We start from the raw sequence: 17,718 nt of genomic DNA, 5'->3' as shown, positions 1-17,718 counted from the left end.
GTCTTCAGACATCAGAAGAAGCCATCAGACCCCATTACAGATGGTTGTGAGCTACCATGTGGTTGCTGGGAATTGAACGCAGGACCTCTGGAAGAGCAGTCAGTGCTCTTAACCACTGAGCCACCTCTCCAGCCCCAGAGCTCCATTTTCTTAAGCAGTTGGAAGAGTCAGCTCTCAACAGCGATGGTCTCCTTACTTTGGCAGTCTCACATGTTTTAGATAAATCTCAGAATTCAAGATTCTAGGGATAGCAACCCAAATATTCCAAGTGTCACTCACATCCAGTACACATAGGGACTCAGTCGTTGTAGATTGTAGGTGTCTTGTGTGGAAGTTGAACAGTTTTTGGAGAGAATCACCGACAGTTAAGGTTGGGAAACAGCCACTTCATGTGCTGCTAGGGGGCCCTGCAGCTTTCCCTTGTGTCTCAACTGCTTGTTAGCTGCTCTCAGCTTTCCATCTCTTCTCACAGCATCAGTCCAGGTTAGCATTAGCCAGAGAAACTCATTGTCCCTCAACCCATATGCAGATATATCAGTCTAGCTACACTATCTATTTTCGCTGATTGTCATCCCTGTTGAAAGCTGGTAGTCATTTCAACAGTTGCAAAGCTGGATGTTTCCCTCACCATCAGAGATAGTGGCCTTCCTATCAAAGCTGTGGTGAATGATGTGACTCCAAATCCCATCATCTTACCTATCTTAGGTGTCACCAGTACCAACCCTGGTTTTTCCTTCTCCGGCATGGTCATATGATGTTCTGTTGTTAGCAGATGACATACATCAGTTCTGTCAGTTCTGTTAGTATTCTAGTTAACTATGCTCTGGATGAAAGCAACACAAGTATTCTCCTCCCCAATATTTTCAGCCAGCAGACAGTTAACAAAGCAATTTTTGTTTTGTTTTATAGTAAATCAATTCAGATTTCTTTAAGAAAATGTCTCAGGCCAGGCGGTGGTAGTTCATGCCTTTAAACTCAGCACCCACCCAGCCAGAGGCAGGCAGATCTCTGAGTTCAATGCCAGCCTGGTCTATAGAGTGAGTTCAGGATAGTCAGTGCTACACAGAGAAATCCTTTCTCAAAAAGAAAAGAACAACCAACCAACCAATTAAAAAACCCAAAATGTCTTAGACTAAAATGTATAACTAATAGAAATGCTGCATCAGGCAGAATTCCACTGCATATGAAATAAAAATAAACGAGTTTTTAAAAATTCAAAAATTTCTTCACTACCACTAACAGTTTTTCTCACTCATTAGCTTTCTATATTGATTTTCTGGTGGGAATCTATCCTGTCTTCCTTTTAACTTTATCTAATGTGTCAGCTCTCAGCTTGGTTGTAATCTTCCGTGTTTCCATTCCAGATTTCACTCCTACGTGCCTTTTTCCAAGCCCTCCAGATAAACTAGCTCACTCATAATTACCTGAAAATATTGTTTTTCCAGTTCTTCTGGTTTTCCTGAGCTGTTTCCTCATTTTAACCATGGGTAGGTTATAAAGTCCACGACTTAATTGCTTAACACAAAGTCATCTTTCTCTCAGGTTAGACCTCTTCTGAATGCCACAGTATTTTGATCTGGTTAGAGTTTTATAGTGTTCAATTATAATGCTATAAAATGACTAGCAAATAAAACATTTTCAGAACAGATTATACATTTTAAAATTAATTTAAAGTATTTGTATATGTACTGGTACTTTACCTGCAGGATGCACCAATGTATGCAGTACCTAAAGGGATCATCAGAGGCCATCAGATCCTCTGGTGCTGGACTTAGCAGTTGTGAGCCTCCATGCTGGTGCTGGTGATTGAACCTGGGTCCTCTGGAAGAGCAGCCAGTTTTCTTCACCAGAGCCATCTCGTTAGCCCCAAATTGTACATTTTTTTTTTCTTTTTTTTCCGGAGCTGGGGACCGAACCCAGGGCCTTGCTAGGGCCTTGCTCCTGCTAGGCAAGCGCTCTACCGCTGAGCTAAATCCCCAACCCCCAAATTGTACATTTTTAAGGAGAACGATGATGTTTTCTTTTAAAGGGGGAATGAAAGTAAGTTTATGTGAGAGTGTAAAGGAGATAACTCTGTCAAATTAATAGGAGTGGTTAAAATAGCTTGACTTGTCTGTCACCTTTTGTGTGTGATCCCATGAAAAGAAAGTGACTTCTAAAAATACAAGTTACCCCGAGAAATTTTTTGTTTCTAAAGAGCAACAATATTGTGTAAGTCTGAAACCCCCAAAGAGACCATACGTTTCCTTGTTTTCTAAATTTAGACTTCAACGGTGATGTCAGTCAGTCATTTACTTTAAAAATATCAAAACGAGCTATGGTAAAGAGATTATCCCTAAGGAGATGGAGTTCATCACATATAAGTGATTCTTAGAAATGTGCGATTGATTAAAACCATGGACTGACTATTTTACTAAGAGAAGTGAGATGCCTAGAGTACAGAGAAACAAAGTTAGCTACATGGGCTAGGGCCTCTGTTAGCTACATGTGTCAGGGCCTCTGTTAGCTACATGTGTCAGGGCCTCTGTTAGCTACATGTGTCAGGGCCTCTGTTAGCTACATGTGTCAGGGCCTCTGTTAGCTACATGTGCCAGGGCCTCTGCAGAGGGAGGAGCATGTAAATAAGAGGCAAGCCACAAAGTCTAAAAGGAATCTTTAGGAGTGTGGGGAAGACTGGATCACAAGTGTCCCTTCTCCCACTATTTTTTTTAAAGCTATAGTTGATTGAGTCAAGAGAACTGAAATTTCACTTTCTCCATCTTAGAATGGCCAGGGAATGCTCAAAGAAGATAAGATTATCTAGCTCTTGTTCCCCTAGCAAACAGCATTCAAAGAGGAATCTAACTGAAGTAGAAAGAGAAATAAAGTTGCGGATAGTGTTTTAACTGACCTTGATAATCCAGATAAATTTAAATTCTCCATCTACAGCAATTGTGAAGCCTATTAAGACACTTCTAGGTCAGAGGTGTTGCTGATCTGAGCAAGGTCAATCGGTATAGATGGTCCTGTTGTGACTGTACAGAGTGGGAAGGATTTGAAAGCTCAACAATGTGTGAGTGATTTTCCCCTTCAGAGGGGGCCTTGTTCCGTAGCCTTCCTTATCCTGGAACTCATTCTCTGCCTCATTTCCAAAGCGCTGGAATTACAAGCATGCACCACCACACTGAGACCACCCTTACATGGCTGAGAGGGTCTTTATGCCCTGAATAGGCCCACACAGTACTTTGTGGCAAGTTGGCTACCTGAATTAACTTGCATGTTTTCTCTATTTGAACTATTAATTGACATCAAAAAATGTTTTTGAGACAGAAACAATGTAGTCCTGGCTGGCCTGGAACTCACTATGCTGACTAGATTGGCCTGGAATTAGGAGACTGATGTCAGGATGAAAGTCATGCATCACTACACCCTTAGACAAGTAAAATTTTTGTGGATTTATGTTTTGACAGACATGGATGAATATCTTAATCAAGCTGATTTATAATGCATTGCCTATACACTTATTTATTTGTAGACAAAACATACAGTCTATTCTTGCAGCAATTTAAAGGAAGGTAGTATACTATTAACTATAGTCAACATGACCTACAGATTTCTAGAATTTTCCTCCTGTATAACTGAATTTTTTATATCCTTTGACAACATCTTCCCAATCCCCCAAATCTTTTACCTTGGAGCATAGATCCTCTCTCAATGTGGCCACTGTGGGTATGGGTGAGTCTTTATTACTCACAGTGCCTTGGGCAGCTATACTCTCTGTGGGTGCACAGAATGTATGATTTATTGACATGAGCTCTCATATCTCATTTCCTTAGAACAAAGGACTCACTTCAGAGGAGATGAGGCAATTTTCTTAGGACTATGCAAACCAATGGTCCTGTTACACAATCTACCAACAGGAGACTCAAGAGGATGTCAACCTAAGCAGGAAGTGGCACAATGACTGGAAGCCTTACCCTGGGGCTTCTAGATGACTTCCAGGAGAGAAGACAGAGCTATTCCTTAGCATGTTGTACACATCTTCAGGTTGTGATGAGTGAACGGTGTTTGTCCCCTGACTAGAATACTCAGTTTGGTGACAAGAGATGGACATAGCCCTGTGCCTACTCAGCATAACCTTGTTTGTTTGTTGTCTTGTTGTGGTGTCAAAATACCTGACAAAGGAAACTTAGGGAAGGAAGGGTTAATTTTGGCTCGCAGTTTGAGGGTACCATCCATCATGGGAAGAAGGCAAAGTGGCAAAAACTGGAAGCAGCTGGTTGCATCATGTACACAGCCAGGAAGCGCTGAGCAATGAAGCTGGTGCTCAGCCACCTCCTCCTCATTCAGTCCAGGCCCCAGCTTGTGGGGGGAGGGGAGGGTGTTGCCCATAGCATAGTTAAGATGGTGGGCTTCTCACCTCAATTAACCTAATCTAGATAACCCCGCACAGATGTTCCAAGAGTCTGGTCTGGATCCTGTCAACTTGACACTATTAACCATCACTCCCCGATGAATCACTTGGAGAAAGCATTCCAGTTTTGTAGTTTTTAGAGTTTATGGGTTGAAAGGCCTGGACTTCTGGGGGAGGGGTTCGTTTTACAAAGGAAAGTAGATGTTTCCTAAACGTAAGGCCACGGCTGCTTGGACATCCCTCCCTTTACAGCAGCTGACAGATAGAAAGAGCTGTGGACTAATGAGCACACTGGTAGGGATCGTTGACCTTGGTCATCATGAAGAAGCAATGCTGATACACACAGGGCATGAAGAAATGGCCATGTGTTCAGGTCACCTACTGGTATAGTTCCTATGCCGTTTTAACAGTATGGCAATCACAACCTTGGAGGGCCTAAGCTTTCTTAGTATTGGAGACCTGAGATATTCTATCAGATAAACCCAGACCATAGAGAATGCTTGTCAGGAGAAAGATAATTGCAGAATGAGTGGTAGAAGAAATGCATTTAATCCCAAACTGCCATGGAGTGGCCTATGTTGTCTCGCAGCTGCATTCAACTCATGAGAATTACATTGGGCTGTTGTGCTCACCACTGCCTTATGAGGTCTTTGGTACGTTTCATACAGGTTTACATCAACCAAGTTAACCCTATTGCCTGACTTGTTAGCTTATCCTGCCAAGGTGTCAGGGCCAAGTGCTTGAGAGTGACTTGGAGGGAACACCATGATAACCTTTGGTTATAACCCACATGCTGAGAGGAAAGATAAATTGGAATCTGAATAGCAGAAGATCCAAACCACACATTCTATTCCAGGAAAGTAGAGCTTAAGAACCAGGAGAACTGGGACTGAGCTGATGGCTCCGTTGGCAAAGTGCTTGCCTTCCAAGCAAGAGACCAAGAGTTTGATTCCCAGAATCCAAGTTTTGTTTTGTTTAAAGGCATTTGATTGTAGTCCCAATACTAAGGAGGCAGAGACAGAAGGGCCTTTGGGGCCTTAATCAGCTAATCTGCCTTAATTGATAAACTCCAGGCTAAAATAGACCCTGTCTCAAAGAAAGTGGGTTTTATTCCTGAGGATGGCTCCTGAGATGTCCTCTGATGTCTTAGGCATCATACAAATATGCACGTGAACATGCATACAAACACATAGTATGTAATATAGTATACACACACACACACACACACACACACACACTTTAGGGAAATATATATGTCAAAAGACATATAGACATGGAGAGACCAAGATGGGCTGGGGAGGTAGCTCAGGGGATAAAGTGCTTGCCTTGCAAGTGCAAGGACCTAAGTTCAAACCCCTAGAACTCATGTGTATTAATCAGAGCTCTCTAAGGAACAGAATTGATAGGATGAACATATAAGTATATATTAAAAGGGATTTATCAGAGTGGCTTACAGGCTGCGGTTCAGGTAGTCCCAACATGACTGTCTCCTAATGGAAAGGCCAAGGATTCAGTGACTATTTAGTCCAGGAGTCTGAATTTCCCAGCAGTGCCACTCTGGTGTTGGAGTCCAGGGAGGTCACTAGAGCAGTGGTTCTCAACCTTTCTAATGCTGTGACCCTTTAATACAGGGTCATGATGTGACGCCCTCCCCAACCATAAAGTTATTTTCATTGATACTTTGTAACTGGAATTTTGCTACTGTTATGAATTGTAATGTAAATATCTGATAGATATGTGACCCTAGTTGAAGGGTCATTTGACACCCCCAAAGGGGACTCAACCCTCAGGTTGAAATCCACTATCCTAGAGAGACGGCAGTTTTTCAATCTGCTTTGGAATCCTGAAGAGGTCTAACACCAGTGAAGGAATGTCTGGGGAACAGACGAAGTTGCCAGTGAGAGTCAAGGAAGACAGAAAGCACAGGCTGCCTCCTTCCATGCCCTTTTACCTTTCACCAGAAGCTGTGAACCAGACTTAGTATGTTTCTTTTGACCTCAAATGATCCAGATTGAGGGTGGGTCTCCAATCTCAAATAATCCAGCCAAAGGACAATCCCTCCCAGGTGTGCCCAGCTGCTCAGGTTTTAGTTACTTCCAGATGTGGACAACTAAGAGCAGCTATTCTCCACACCAAGTAGAGTCGGCAGCAATGAGTTTGAGCATGTTACTGCTCCTAAGCGCTGGTTCCCTTGTTGTCAGATGCAAATATGATTTTACTTGTGTATCACTACCTTCTAGAGCTGGGAGAATATTATAATCTATGGGAAAATGTCTGACCCAAACTAAGTGCTTAGTAAATGTAGCTATTACTAATAACGTTCCTAATTGGATTTTAAAATTTAACCCACTAAGTGTCGTAAAGGGGCACCTCTTGGCATTCTATCTGGATCTGGTAATTAAGGTGCAGCAAACACTGCCTTTGGGATTCTCCATTCTCCCTATGTCACGGATAACTTCTTGAAGACCCAGCTGCTTGGTCCTGTTCATTTAAGTCACTCTCATGTGAGAAACATTCAGCTTTCTTCTTTCTGATCATCTTGCCAACACTGTTTTTGACTTTCTCCTAAAGCTGGAAGTGTTTGACCAATTGAAGGCAGAGCTTTTTGAACATGAGATTAATTTTTTTCTGCTCCAAGGCTAAGTTTTGTATGCCTGGGGAGATGGTTAGGTTAATTGTGAACCTAACAGAATCTAGAATCACCAGGGAGACGGCCCTCTGGGCATGACAGTGTAGGATTATCTTAATTACATTAATTGATGCTCCAAGATCCATCATGGTTGTTGGCAGTACTGCCCCCCTGGCAGAGGCTCCTGAGCTGTGTAAGAAGGAGAAATGGAAACTGAGGCGTTCATCACTCTCTGCGTCTTGACAGTCAAGCAATATGACCAGCTGCCTCAAGTTCTGCTGGCCCGACTCTCCACTGTGATTGGCTATCCTTTGACAAGCATAGCATCTGACAAAAGAAACCCCTTCCCTTGAGTTGCTTTTTACAGGGGAGAGGAGCTATGACTCCTGGCCTTTCGCATGCCTTCTTATCCCTCCATACCATCCCAGGCCATGTTTATAGGATTTCTGCCTCAGTTCATTACTCGGAATTCAAGCTCCCTATGGGGATAGGAACAGTAAACGGAGGCATGTGGAAGGGGGACGCTAATCCAGTGCTCCACAAACACACGCTTTTGTTAGGCTTCTGCTTCTGAAACCCCAAATTTCTGGCCTTTCTCGATCTCCAAGTTTTGCTACCCAGGCCCGCTGGAACAGATTCAGTGTCAATCTGAATTGGCGAATTCGCCATATGTGGCTTGCTACCCTGTGACATAATCCTTGAAACTAGGTCAGTTTCTCCTCCTGACCCACCCGGGACTCGGCTTCCAGTAAAGCTTAGAACAAAGCTCCTACCAGCTCCAGCTCAACAAACAGCCTCCCATTTGGTGCCCGAAGAACTCGGGCTCTGTGCTACATCACACGTGTGCTTTCAAAGTCTCCTAATCACCTGATTTTATGACAGACACTAATTTGTTTCTGAGCTTCAGATTCCATTTTTGTTTTAGCGCCCTAGGAAAATTGCTCAAGTTGCTTTAATTAGTATCAATTTGGTTGTCAGATTTTCAAGATGAAGCCATTGTGTTCAAGCATTATTTAAGCTAGGGCATTAAAATTAGCCGGGGATTTTTTTTCAGGAATCACTAATTATGACCCAATTTTAAATGTAACATTTAAAAAGAATTATTAATAAGTCTATATCCTATCTCTTTGGGCTACAATATCTCATAGTTATATAAAAAAGTTAATTGCTAGCCAAAATTTGTATCCCTTTTCACTGTGTAAAATATGTCAATGCAATTGTCTGTATTAAAAGAGGAAGAAGTTGAGTAATTGCAAAGTAATTTATATTTATCTTTGGAGTGCATTTGCCCTTAGATTTGAATATGTCTGAGTCTAATGTCTAGGGAATTCATATCAAAATAATGAAGCTGTGTTAAAAAAAACTCAAGTCAGGAGATTGACTCTCTTTTGTTGGTTTCCCGGGTTGAGAATGGAAGCTAAATTGAACCCCATTCATCTTCAGTAAATTTGTATGTTGAACACAGATGTGGAGAAGTTAAGTCATTGGTCTGAGAGGAATTCAACATGCAGAGTAAAAATATGTTAAAATAGGAATTTTTAGATTTCTTTTGGATTATCTGGTAAAGGCAAAAGAAGGAGAATTAAAAAAAATGAAATGTAGAAAAGAAAAATGGTTTAGAAAAATCATTGCAGTATTCTGTAATAAGAACAGGGAGGTAGAACAACGGCCCAAGCATTGGGCTAGAGTGGAATAGATCCACCCAGTTCTGTATACCGTGTTCTATATATAGAGAAGATGACCATGGAGATGAAGGGTCAGTCATAGGTGATGGAAATAAAACCGGTGCTTTGACAGTTAGGTCATATATTGTGGAAGGGCATCTGTTGATGTAATAATAAAATATATATCATGTTCTGGGGCTGGAGAGATGGTCCAGCAGTTAAGAGAACTGACTGCTTTTCCAGAGGTCCTGGGTTTGATTTCTAGCACCTATATAGTGACAACTGCAGTAAATGACTATTCTAATTGTAAGTACCTAACATTCTACCCGTCTAATTTAGTTTTCTACAGAATTTGAAAATGAAAGGAAGTATTCATTAATGCTTTGTTTACTCCTCCTAACTAGGACATACATGCTCGAGACCAGTTACTGTGCCATAGAACTTCATATTTAGAAAAATCATTTGGCTCATTTAGATCCATCTTTTAAATGAATAAGTACATTAAAACAAACATATGTGACAGGGGCCTAGCATAAGTGTCATTGGAGAGGCTTCACCCAGCAACTCATGGAAACAAATGCAGAGACCCACAGACACACATTAGGCAGAGCTCGGGGATCCTCTAGAACCCATGTGAATGCTGGGTGGATGTGGCAGCCTACATGTAATCCCAGTGTCACAGAGACAAGTGTCCCCCAGAGCAAGCGACCAGCAGGACTAGCTCTATCAGCAAGCTCTGGATTTGATTGAGAATCCTTGCCTCCATGAATAAGGTGAATGAATATGATTCCTGACAGCCTTGGGCCTCTATATACACGTGCACCCATGTGCACAGACACTCACATGTGCATGCACACACACATGCAAACATGTAAAAACATGCAAAAATGGAGGGAAATGGGAGAAAGAGAGAGAACCGATTAATGTGCCAGGCATGAAAATGGTTAGAAGGCCATGAATGCAGGCAGCAGGACACCTGCCCTAGTTTCCTAAAAACAGACTCCACTCAAAAGACTCTATGGGGATTTGGGGCATGGAGTAAGGCATCTCTGGCAGAAGAGAGAGTGTGTGGAGAGATGGAGCCAAGGAAATCAAATCAGTGAGTCACAGGTAGAAACCAGAGGGAGGCAAATAAAGTCCCTCCCCGTTTGCAGGCCTTGAAAGGACATGTCCCTGCCAACACCAGGATTTCATTAGCACCTCACCCCTAGGACTATGAGACATTTGTGTTGTATCCAGCCGCTGTTCAAGCAGCTCAGAATTTCTATTCTTTTAAAGAGTGTACCTACCTCATCCCAGTGGCTTTGTGACGAAGGAATGGTCTGGTGATTTTCAGATGCGTTTTCTATAAATGTTGATAGACTTAAGAGCCGGTTGCTCCCGCTGTTTAGGGTCTCTGTGTCCTTACGGGTGTTCTGTCATGGGACCTGTCAGTTAATGTAAGAGGCGTATTGGAGTTGTCACCTGCAGTACTGGTATGACTGTTTCTCCTATCGGTTTGTAGTCTTTCTGACTGCAGCTTGACAAGTCTGCATTAGGCAAACGAATGCTAAGATCAGTATATCTCCTTGAAGAATTGAGGTTTCCCTCCCCATATAACATTCTGCTTTGTTCTTAATAATTATTCTGAAGTTATCTTTGTTTAACGTGAATTGGACACTACAGGTTAGTTTTGGTTAATGTTAAGAACAGCTTGTCTTTCTCTAGCCTCTAACTTTTAAAATAACTCATTTTAAAACTGTTTTGACATTTTGATTTATTCATATATTTACCATTCGCTCTACATAAAGTGTACTAGTTGCTGATTTTTTTGCTGATTTTTAATATATTTAGAGGTTGTGCCACCAATATTCTATTTTATTTTATTTTAGTTTTTTGAGACAATGTCTCACTATGTAGATCAGGCTACCCTTAAAATTACAGAGATCTACTTGCTTCTGTCTCCTGAGTGTTGGGATTAAAGGTGTGCACCATTGTATGTTGTCACTATATTTTTTGTATTTTTGTACCCTACAAAACCCTTCAAACTATTTGCCATCTGCTAGATGTAGGCAAACATTAATCTACTTTCTCTGTGGATTTGGCTGTTCTGGCCACTTTGTAGTCACACATGTGTATCATCACATTGGAATGAAATCACATACTTGTGGTCTTTTATAAATTGAATTACATAATGTGGTAATTTTTAATAGTTTCTTTTGAGTAGCTTAATGTTGTCAAGGCTCCTTTATATTGTAGCAAATATCAGACATTTTGTTCATTTTTGTTAAGTATATTCTATTGTAAAAATAATGGTTTTAATTTATCTGCTCATCGCTTTATGATAATTTTGGTATTTTTCTCTTTTCAGTTACCATGATGTTTCTATACACTTTTATATATAACTTTCAGGTAGTTGTTATTATTATTTGGCATATATCTAGTTCACTAGTTGCTTTTCAGTTGCTGTGAGAAAGCACCATAGCCAAAAAGAACTTAAAGAGAAGAGAGTGTATTTTGACTGATGGGACCAGAAAGATGGGTCCAAGGGGGATGGCAGCAGGCAGCTAGAGCAGGAAGCTGAGAGGTCGCATCTTGAACTGCAAATATGAAGCCCAGAAAAGGGCTGGAAGTGTGGTGAGGCTAGGAGCTCTCAAAGCCTACCCATAGTGACACATTTCCTTCAGCAAGGCTACACACCTCTGAAGGTTCCAAAATATACTCTAAACACCTCCAACGAGGGACCAGGTATTCAAATAGTGAGCCCCTAGGGGACCTGGGAGCATTTCTCATTCAAACCGCCACATCTACGTGTGCACTGTTGGATTATGGGGTAACTGTATAAACTCGAAAGGAATTGCCAGATGGTTTACCCAGCTACTGCATGATCACCGACAGCATAAGGCTCCAAACCTCCATATACTCTCTTACTTGCTCATTCTCCTTTTTCTTACGGTGACCTTTGTGGATATGAGAGGGTATCTTACACTGGTTTTGGTTTCCATCTACCTGAAGACCCACACTACTGAATATATATATGAATATATATATGAATATATACGAATATATATGAATATATATATTAGCTATTTGTGCATTACCTTTGGATAAATGCCTATAAAAGGCCCCTTGTTTATTTTTGTTTTTGACTTTTTGTTTGTTTGCTTTGTTTTTCTTTTTGTATTCTAGTCGTTCTTTATATGTTGTAGACAACAGTTGCTTGTTCTTCTGGGGGCATAGCAAAAAAAATTCTCTTAATTCAGAGGCTCGACAATTCACACACATGGTGCTAATGGATAGTTTTTCCTTTAGCTATGATTTGAATTCCTTTTTGTATCTGGTGTGAAATATCAACTGGAGTTTATTCTTTACTGTGTGGACATGCAATTGCCTTCCATTGTTGCAGAACATTCTCCTCCTCTAAATGACCTTGGCGTCCTTGGACCAAGTAAACGGGAAGGCTTATTTCTAGACTTTCAGTTTTATCCCCCAACAATTGGATTCTGACCCGTGTTGCAGGCAGGATCTGGAGTATGAGCTCATTTACTTCTCAGTTACTAGGGGCTGTTGACACTATTCTTAGTCCTATCTTGCAGAGGAAGTGGTTTAGGTTTGTGATTGCTATGTCTGGACTCAAACTTGAGCCAAAATTGACTGCCTGAGTTCTCAACCGTGGCGTGAATAAATATTTGCAATCAGAAAATATAGAATTTGCACCGAACAATCCATTTTAGCAAAGAGTTCTGCGAGTCGGGGTGGCCTACTGGGCTGGAGAAACACTTTCAGATAGAGGCTTATACCTGCTTGTTGTGTGCGTGGTGGAGTCAGAAACCCTTCCATCTCCAGGCAGAGGACTCGTAGGTTTATGGGTTAAAGCGCTACTCTCGGTAGGTTAAGGGAACCCAGGAACTGCTGGTCAAAGCCTATGCAAAAAGCAGGTCTAGGTGGAGACAGAAAAGTCTGTCCTCTGGCTCGAGGCTGCCCGAGACCTGAGAACTCTCGCGGGAAGATGTGTTGTTACCATGGCAACCGCATCGCTCCAGGGCAGGTAAAGATGGCCGGTCGAAGTGTTGGAGTGCCGGTGAGTTCGACCCAGACTCCTGACCGGTGGTTGGGCTGCGGGCTGGCGGACGGGCGGAAGGGCGGAAGGGCGGAAGGGCGGAAGGGCGGAAGGGCGGAAGGGACGGCCACCTGACTCTCTTGAACTTGAGCTCTGCAACTCTGTCTGCAGAGACGTGGTGCTGCAGGTCCTCAGTCGCGCGGACAGCTTGCAGCTGGACGGGACCTTCTCGCTCGGGAGCAAGAATACAAGTGAGCATCCCTCATATTTCCAGGGAGGTTACTGAGGTGCCTTTCCTGCAGGGTGGCTGCTTATAGGGACCTCCTCTCTCCCCATTTTTCTTTAGCCTCGGTTCTTTCACCGGAGTACTCTGAGAAAATATTTTTGGTGGCAAAATGTAGTTCAAAACCGTGTTGGGGAGAGAGAAAGCCCCAGAGTAGATTTTGAGGATTCTCAAAGTTCTAGAGTTTACTTTGCGCAAATTTCTTGGAGGCTTGTTTTCCAAATGAAAAGGCCTGTCTACAGAGGGAGGGAAGAAGGATGATATCCTTTCCTTGTCTTGTCCTCTGGCAATTACAAAGCTCTTGGAAACACAGGCTTCACATTGTCTAGCACCCTTCCTGAGTTTCCTGCAGAGGCCAGAGCAACCTTCTCATTTTCATTTCATCTCGCCATTGCACTGCTTAGAACTGCGTGTAGTTGTCGTTATTGCACTTGCAAAGTTTTGGCAACTCCGGCTTTTTCATTTAACTTTCTGCTCTTCCTTTCTTACACATAGAGTGTGGAACTCTCCAGTCACAAGGGACATGGGCCCTTCTTTTCTCCCTTCTCTCTTCTTGAGAGAAATCGCACTTGCCTTTGGACTGTAAAACTCAGAGGGTCCTTTACTCATGCTGATCAGGGCCCCATTTGTTTAATAAGTTTTTGCAATTAACATATTTTCTTAAAATAATCTCACTGATGGCTCCCCCCTTCCCCCCAAAGACAGGGACGCTCTATCCAGCCCTGGCTGTCCTGGACCTCACTATGTAGACTTAGGCACTGAACTCACAGAGAACCATCTGCCTCTAGAGTGTTGGGATTAAAGGCTTGCACCATCATGCCCAGCCATAGTTTACTTTCCTATATTCTGCCTCCTCCACTGGACTCTGAACTCCACCAGGGCAGAGATTATGTCTGCCATTATATTTGCCGTTTGATTGTACCCTTATTTTTTTTAAAGTGTATTTTAATTTTTTTAAACTTAAAGCATTTAAACTAAGATGTTTCAAGTACAACAACAAGAAGATTTTAAGTAGTGGGAAGCCCTTCAGCGCTGCTCCACTGTGATTCATGCTGTAGAGGCCTGTGCATTCTGGTGGAGACAGACAGCCATCTGCTAAGTGTGATAGTTTTTTTTCCCCCCATTTTTGTTCTCTGCGCATCCCCTTTCCCTGTTTATGACAACGCAAAGTGAAATACAAACAGTAACCACAAGCAGCTGTCATTTTGAGGAGCTCACTTTTGGTAATTCGTCATTTTATTTGAGGTTTGCTCCAGGGACTGGGTAGACCCCTTTTAAAACAGGCTCTAAAACATTGTTTGCCTTGATCCCTAATTTAACTAAATGTAATTTTTAAAAATCATATATCAGAACTTTTCTCCACAATTTAATTCAGGTTATAATGTGTATGGCAGAGGAGTTTCTGGCAGGCAGGGCACCTCAGTAGATCAAGAAATACAGAGCTCAGGCAGGAAGTGAGGCTGGACTGAAAGTCTAAAACACCTCCCCTGGTATCCTAGCCTCCCCAAACAGCACTGCACCGCTAGCTGGGAACCACTCGTGGGGAAGTTAACTCTCACACCCTCACAGTCTCTGTTCTTGCTCTTTCCCCCTTTTTCAAATTAGAATTCTGAACAAAATGTTTCATTACGTTTCGCTCTGGTTTTTATAGTGTAAACCCCCTTCTCCCTTCTTGTGCTGGACTATTCTCCCTTGGTGACTTGTTATTTTTTTAAAGTCATCTTCAGCAGAGTTAGTTTTCAGAGCCCTTATATTCTAGACGAGAAAATGTCCTTGTGGCTTGGCTTTGAGCTTCTCTGTACTAACTTAACCTTCTTCTACACTAAAGTTGTGTGAAGCTTGGCCTCATGTCTGCGAATCATCTAGACAAAGTGAATCTGGACCTCTCTTACTCCATGTGTGAATTACAGGGTGGTCCTTCCACCTCATCACTAGCCTCACCTGAGGTTGTGGGAGGGGTCTTTGTGGCCTGTGTTTTGAAGCTCAGGACTCATGAGCACACCCAGTTCTTCTATTCCTCTGTGTGGCTCTCACTTAGAATTTGGAGTCATTCTTAGTGTGAGGCCATTTCCCCTTAGCCCAAGCTTAGCTGTTATTTCTATCTTTACATTTTATCTCTCATTTTAATGAATTTAGAGTAGAAAAATACTCTTAATCCTCTTGGTTGACCTGCATTGACTCTTAAGTTTCAATTTAAGTCCTGATTATTCTAAGAAAAAGTTAAAAGTCATTTTTAAATATAAGTCTATTTCTTAGATTCTTCTCTTTTAGCCAAGTAATCCTAAAACATGAATGTATTTCTTAAAGGTACGACTGTTTTAAGGAAGGCTATGGTGCTGCCTGTCCTTCCCCTCCCCCACCCCTCCTCCTTAGGTTAGGAATTAGATCATTTTGTTACTTTAGAATCATGCTCCAGTGAGTCTTCTCCAGAACTCCTTGATAGAACTTCGGCCATAGTTGGAAATGGGACCCTTCAATAGGAGAAAAAGATATATATCATAGTGTGAATCTTTAAAAGGGAAATAGACAGGGATAGAATTTAGTGCACCAGGCTAAATGTGCTCCCCAGACTGTTGTGAAGCCAGTTAAGATGTTGACTGACCATGTGGAGATAAATATATTTCTTCCCTGTCTTTGGGTGAATACAGACTTGTGTGTGTGCTATAGGAGGGAAGATTGAAAATAAAAAGGTTAAATGATAATAGTTAACTTTTCCCCATTAAAACATTTCCCTATAATCATTCTTTCAGGTTTAATTGGATCAAGTAGTTGTTGTGATTTTTGCTAGATTGCAAATGGAGGCCAAATTAGTCCCCAATTTCTGATGATGGTATTGAAGTGTGGAGATGAGTTGCGAGCTGGCTCCCCAAAGATATCAGCACCCCAGCCCATGCAGGCTGCCCTGACTCCGGCCACTCTAGTCATCAGGAGAGCAGGACCCACCTGTCTGTAAAGACACATGGTTGGAACTTGTGTTCTCTAATGGTTGGTCCTGGAGCTTAGTTGAACTCACTCAGTCTGCCTGGTGTCTGACGACTTACTTCATGGAAGATCCTAAAGGGCCATGGGCAGGCAGGCAGTGCTTTACTTCATGGAAGATCCTAAAGGGCCATGGGCAGGCAGGCAGTGCTTTACTTCATGGAAGATCCTAAAGGGCCATGGGCAGGCAGGCAGTGCTTGTGGTCCTATCAGAGGTAGGAGGTGGTGGGGCATTCTAGTAGCTGGGTTCATTTCAGACTAAAAATGTTGTGTGTGCTTTGGCATGAATTGATTATAATGTAATTATCCAAATGTAATTATGTTTGTTTTTGTTATAATTTGAGTATAACCCAACTATCACATTATTTTCTGCTTTAAGGCGTTTAAATGCAGAATTGGAGGCAAAAACTGCTAATCTGGTTCGACAAGCTGAGGAAGTAATAGTAAGTAGATGCACAGTTTCCCCCTGTAAGTGCTAATTTTTAGCTTTAAATTTTTAGCTTTAAATTTAATGCGTAGCATGCATATTACAAATACTCAAAGCATCGATGATCAGCTCAGTGACAAGCTAAACAAGAATGTGTGTATACAGGTGTAGTTTCAATGCATGTGGTAAAAGGAGCTTCTATTCAGATGCTCCAGTCACATAACCAGTAAGAACATTAATGCCAGTAACCTTTTCCAGTACCAAAATGTAAGTGTCATATGTGTTCTAATGTGTTCTTGGGCCCTAACTTCTCCAATGTGAGGAATACTGACCCAGACTCACCCTTCACTTAATAAAGGGAGAAATTGTTGGGGATTTAGCTCAGTGGTAGAGCGCTTGCCTAGGAAGCGCAAGGCCCTGGGTTCGGTCCCCAGCTCCGAAAAAAAAAAAAAAAGAACAAAAAAAAAAAAAGGGAGAAATTGCCAGATCCCACTCCCACACCGATGGGTTTGTCTATGGCTAGACAGGTAGCAATCATTAAATTAACACTAAAAAATTCAGTAGAGTTCAAAGTAACAGGGCTCAAGGTGAAAGCTGAGTAGTGAGAGCAGACACTGAGATTCCAATCCTGAGCAGTTTCTGACCTTTTGTAGTTGTGTATAACTGAGGTTCTTGTCCTGACTTTACTGATTCTTTAATCCTACTGCTCCCCCAAATGGAGTTGATGGAGGCAGGGAAGAAATTCTAATAACATTTCATTTTTTAAGATTTATCTTTTTTAACCATGTGTCTGTGTGTGAGTATATACACATGAGTGCCACAGACACTAGAGATGTTGGATCCTTTGGAATGGGACTTATAGGTGAGCTTCCTGATGTGGGTGAGGAGCCCATGTGCTGGCAACCAAACATGGGTTCTCTGTAAGAGTAGTAGCTGCTGTTAATTGCTGAGCCGTTTTTCCACTGCCAATATTTTATTTTGATGCTCCATATAAATCCATGATTATTTATTAGTTGAGGATTAAGAAATGCACCATCTATAACATTTCACTTAATAGATAATAATCACAGATATGCTAGCTGCATTTGTAATTAAATGTTTTACTGGAAGTATTTTAACTTTAATTTACAGTTTTGCCAGTGTCTGAACAGAAGAAAAACATTTTTCTAGAAGGGCAGCATGCCACAGTAGAATGAGAGGTGCATTTTCTGTATGCTTAAGGAGTCCCTGCAGAGAACCTTTATTTCTACCCCAGAAACAACAGTATTAAAAAACTGAGGGAGTTTTGGAAGGGGAAGGCTACC

At 41.9% G+C, this 17,718-nt stretch overlaps 1 protein-coding gene and 1 long non-coding RNA gene across 11 annotated transcripts in view; one reads left to right on the top strand and one right to left on the bottom strand.

Moving 5' to 3' along the window:
- The window catches only part of LOC103693140 (uncharacterized), a 34,495-nt gene extending 16,841 nt beyond the window's left edge, over nucleotides 1-17,654 (bottom strand). The window contains exons 1-2 of one of the 2 annotated variants that reach the window (XR_005488304.2): nucleotides 12,687-17,654; nucleotides 9,976-10,113 (exon numbers count right to left, since the gene is read on the bottom strand). This is a non-coding gene — a long non-coding RNA (uncharacterized LOC103693140). Of the gene's footprint in view, nucleotides 1-9,975; nucleotides 10,114-12,465; nucleotides 12,604-12,686 lie in introns of those variants that run through there. The other variant, XR_005488303.2, reaches the window with a different exon arrangement.
- Nucleotides 12,580-17,718, top strand: part of Tex9 (testis expressed 9) — a 45,420-nt gene continuing 40,281 nt past the window's right edge. For 7 of the 9 annotated variants that reach the window (XR_005488302.2, XR_005488301.2, XR_005488300.2 and 4 more), the window contains exons 1-3: nucleotides 12,591-12,746; nucleotides 12,897-12,976; nucleotides 16,367-16,430. Coding sequence is in view for 6 of the 9 variants with exons in the window: in XM_039082505.2 (XP_038938433.1) it covers nucleotides 12,591-12,746; nucleotides 12,897-12,976; nucleotides 16,367-16,430 (300 nt within the window). In the remaining 3 variants the exon portion in view is untranslated. Of the gene's footprint in view, nucleotides 12,747-12,896; nucleotides 12,977-16,366; nucleotides 16,431-17,718 lie in introns of all 9 variants that reach the window. The other 2 variants (XM_006243344.5, NM_001399268.1) reach the window with 2 other exon arrangements.

This window comes from Rattus norvegicus, chromosome 8 (assembly GCF_036323735.1).
Source record: "Rattus norvegicus strain BN/NHsdMcwi chromosome 8, GRCr8, whole genome shotgun sequence".
In the NCBI taxonomy this organism is placed as follows: Eukaryota; Metazoa; Chordata; class Mammalia; order Rodentia; family Muridae; genus Rattus; species Rattus norvegicus.
Note: the sequence above shows the minus strand (reverse complement) of the source record. Positions and strands in the feature narration are given on the sequence as shown.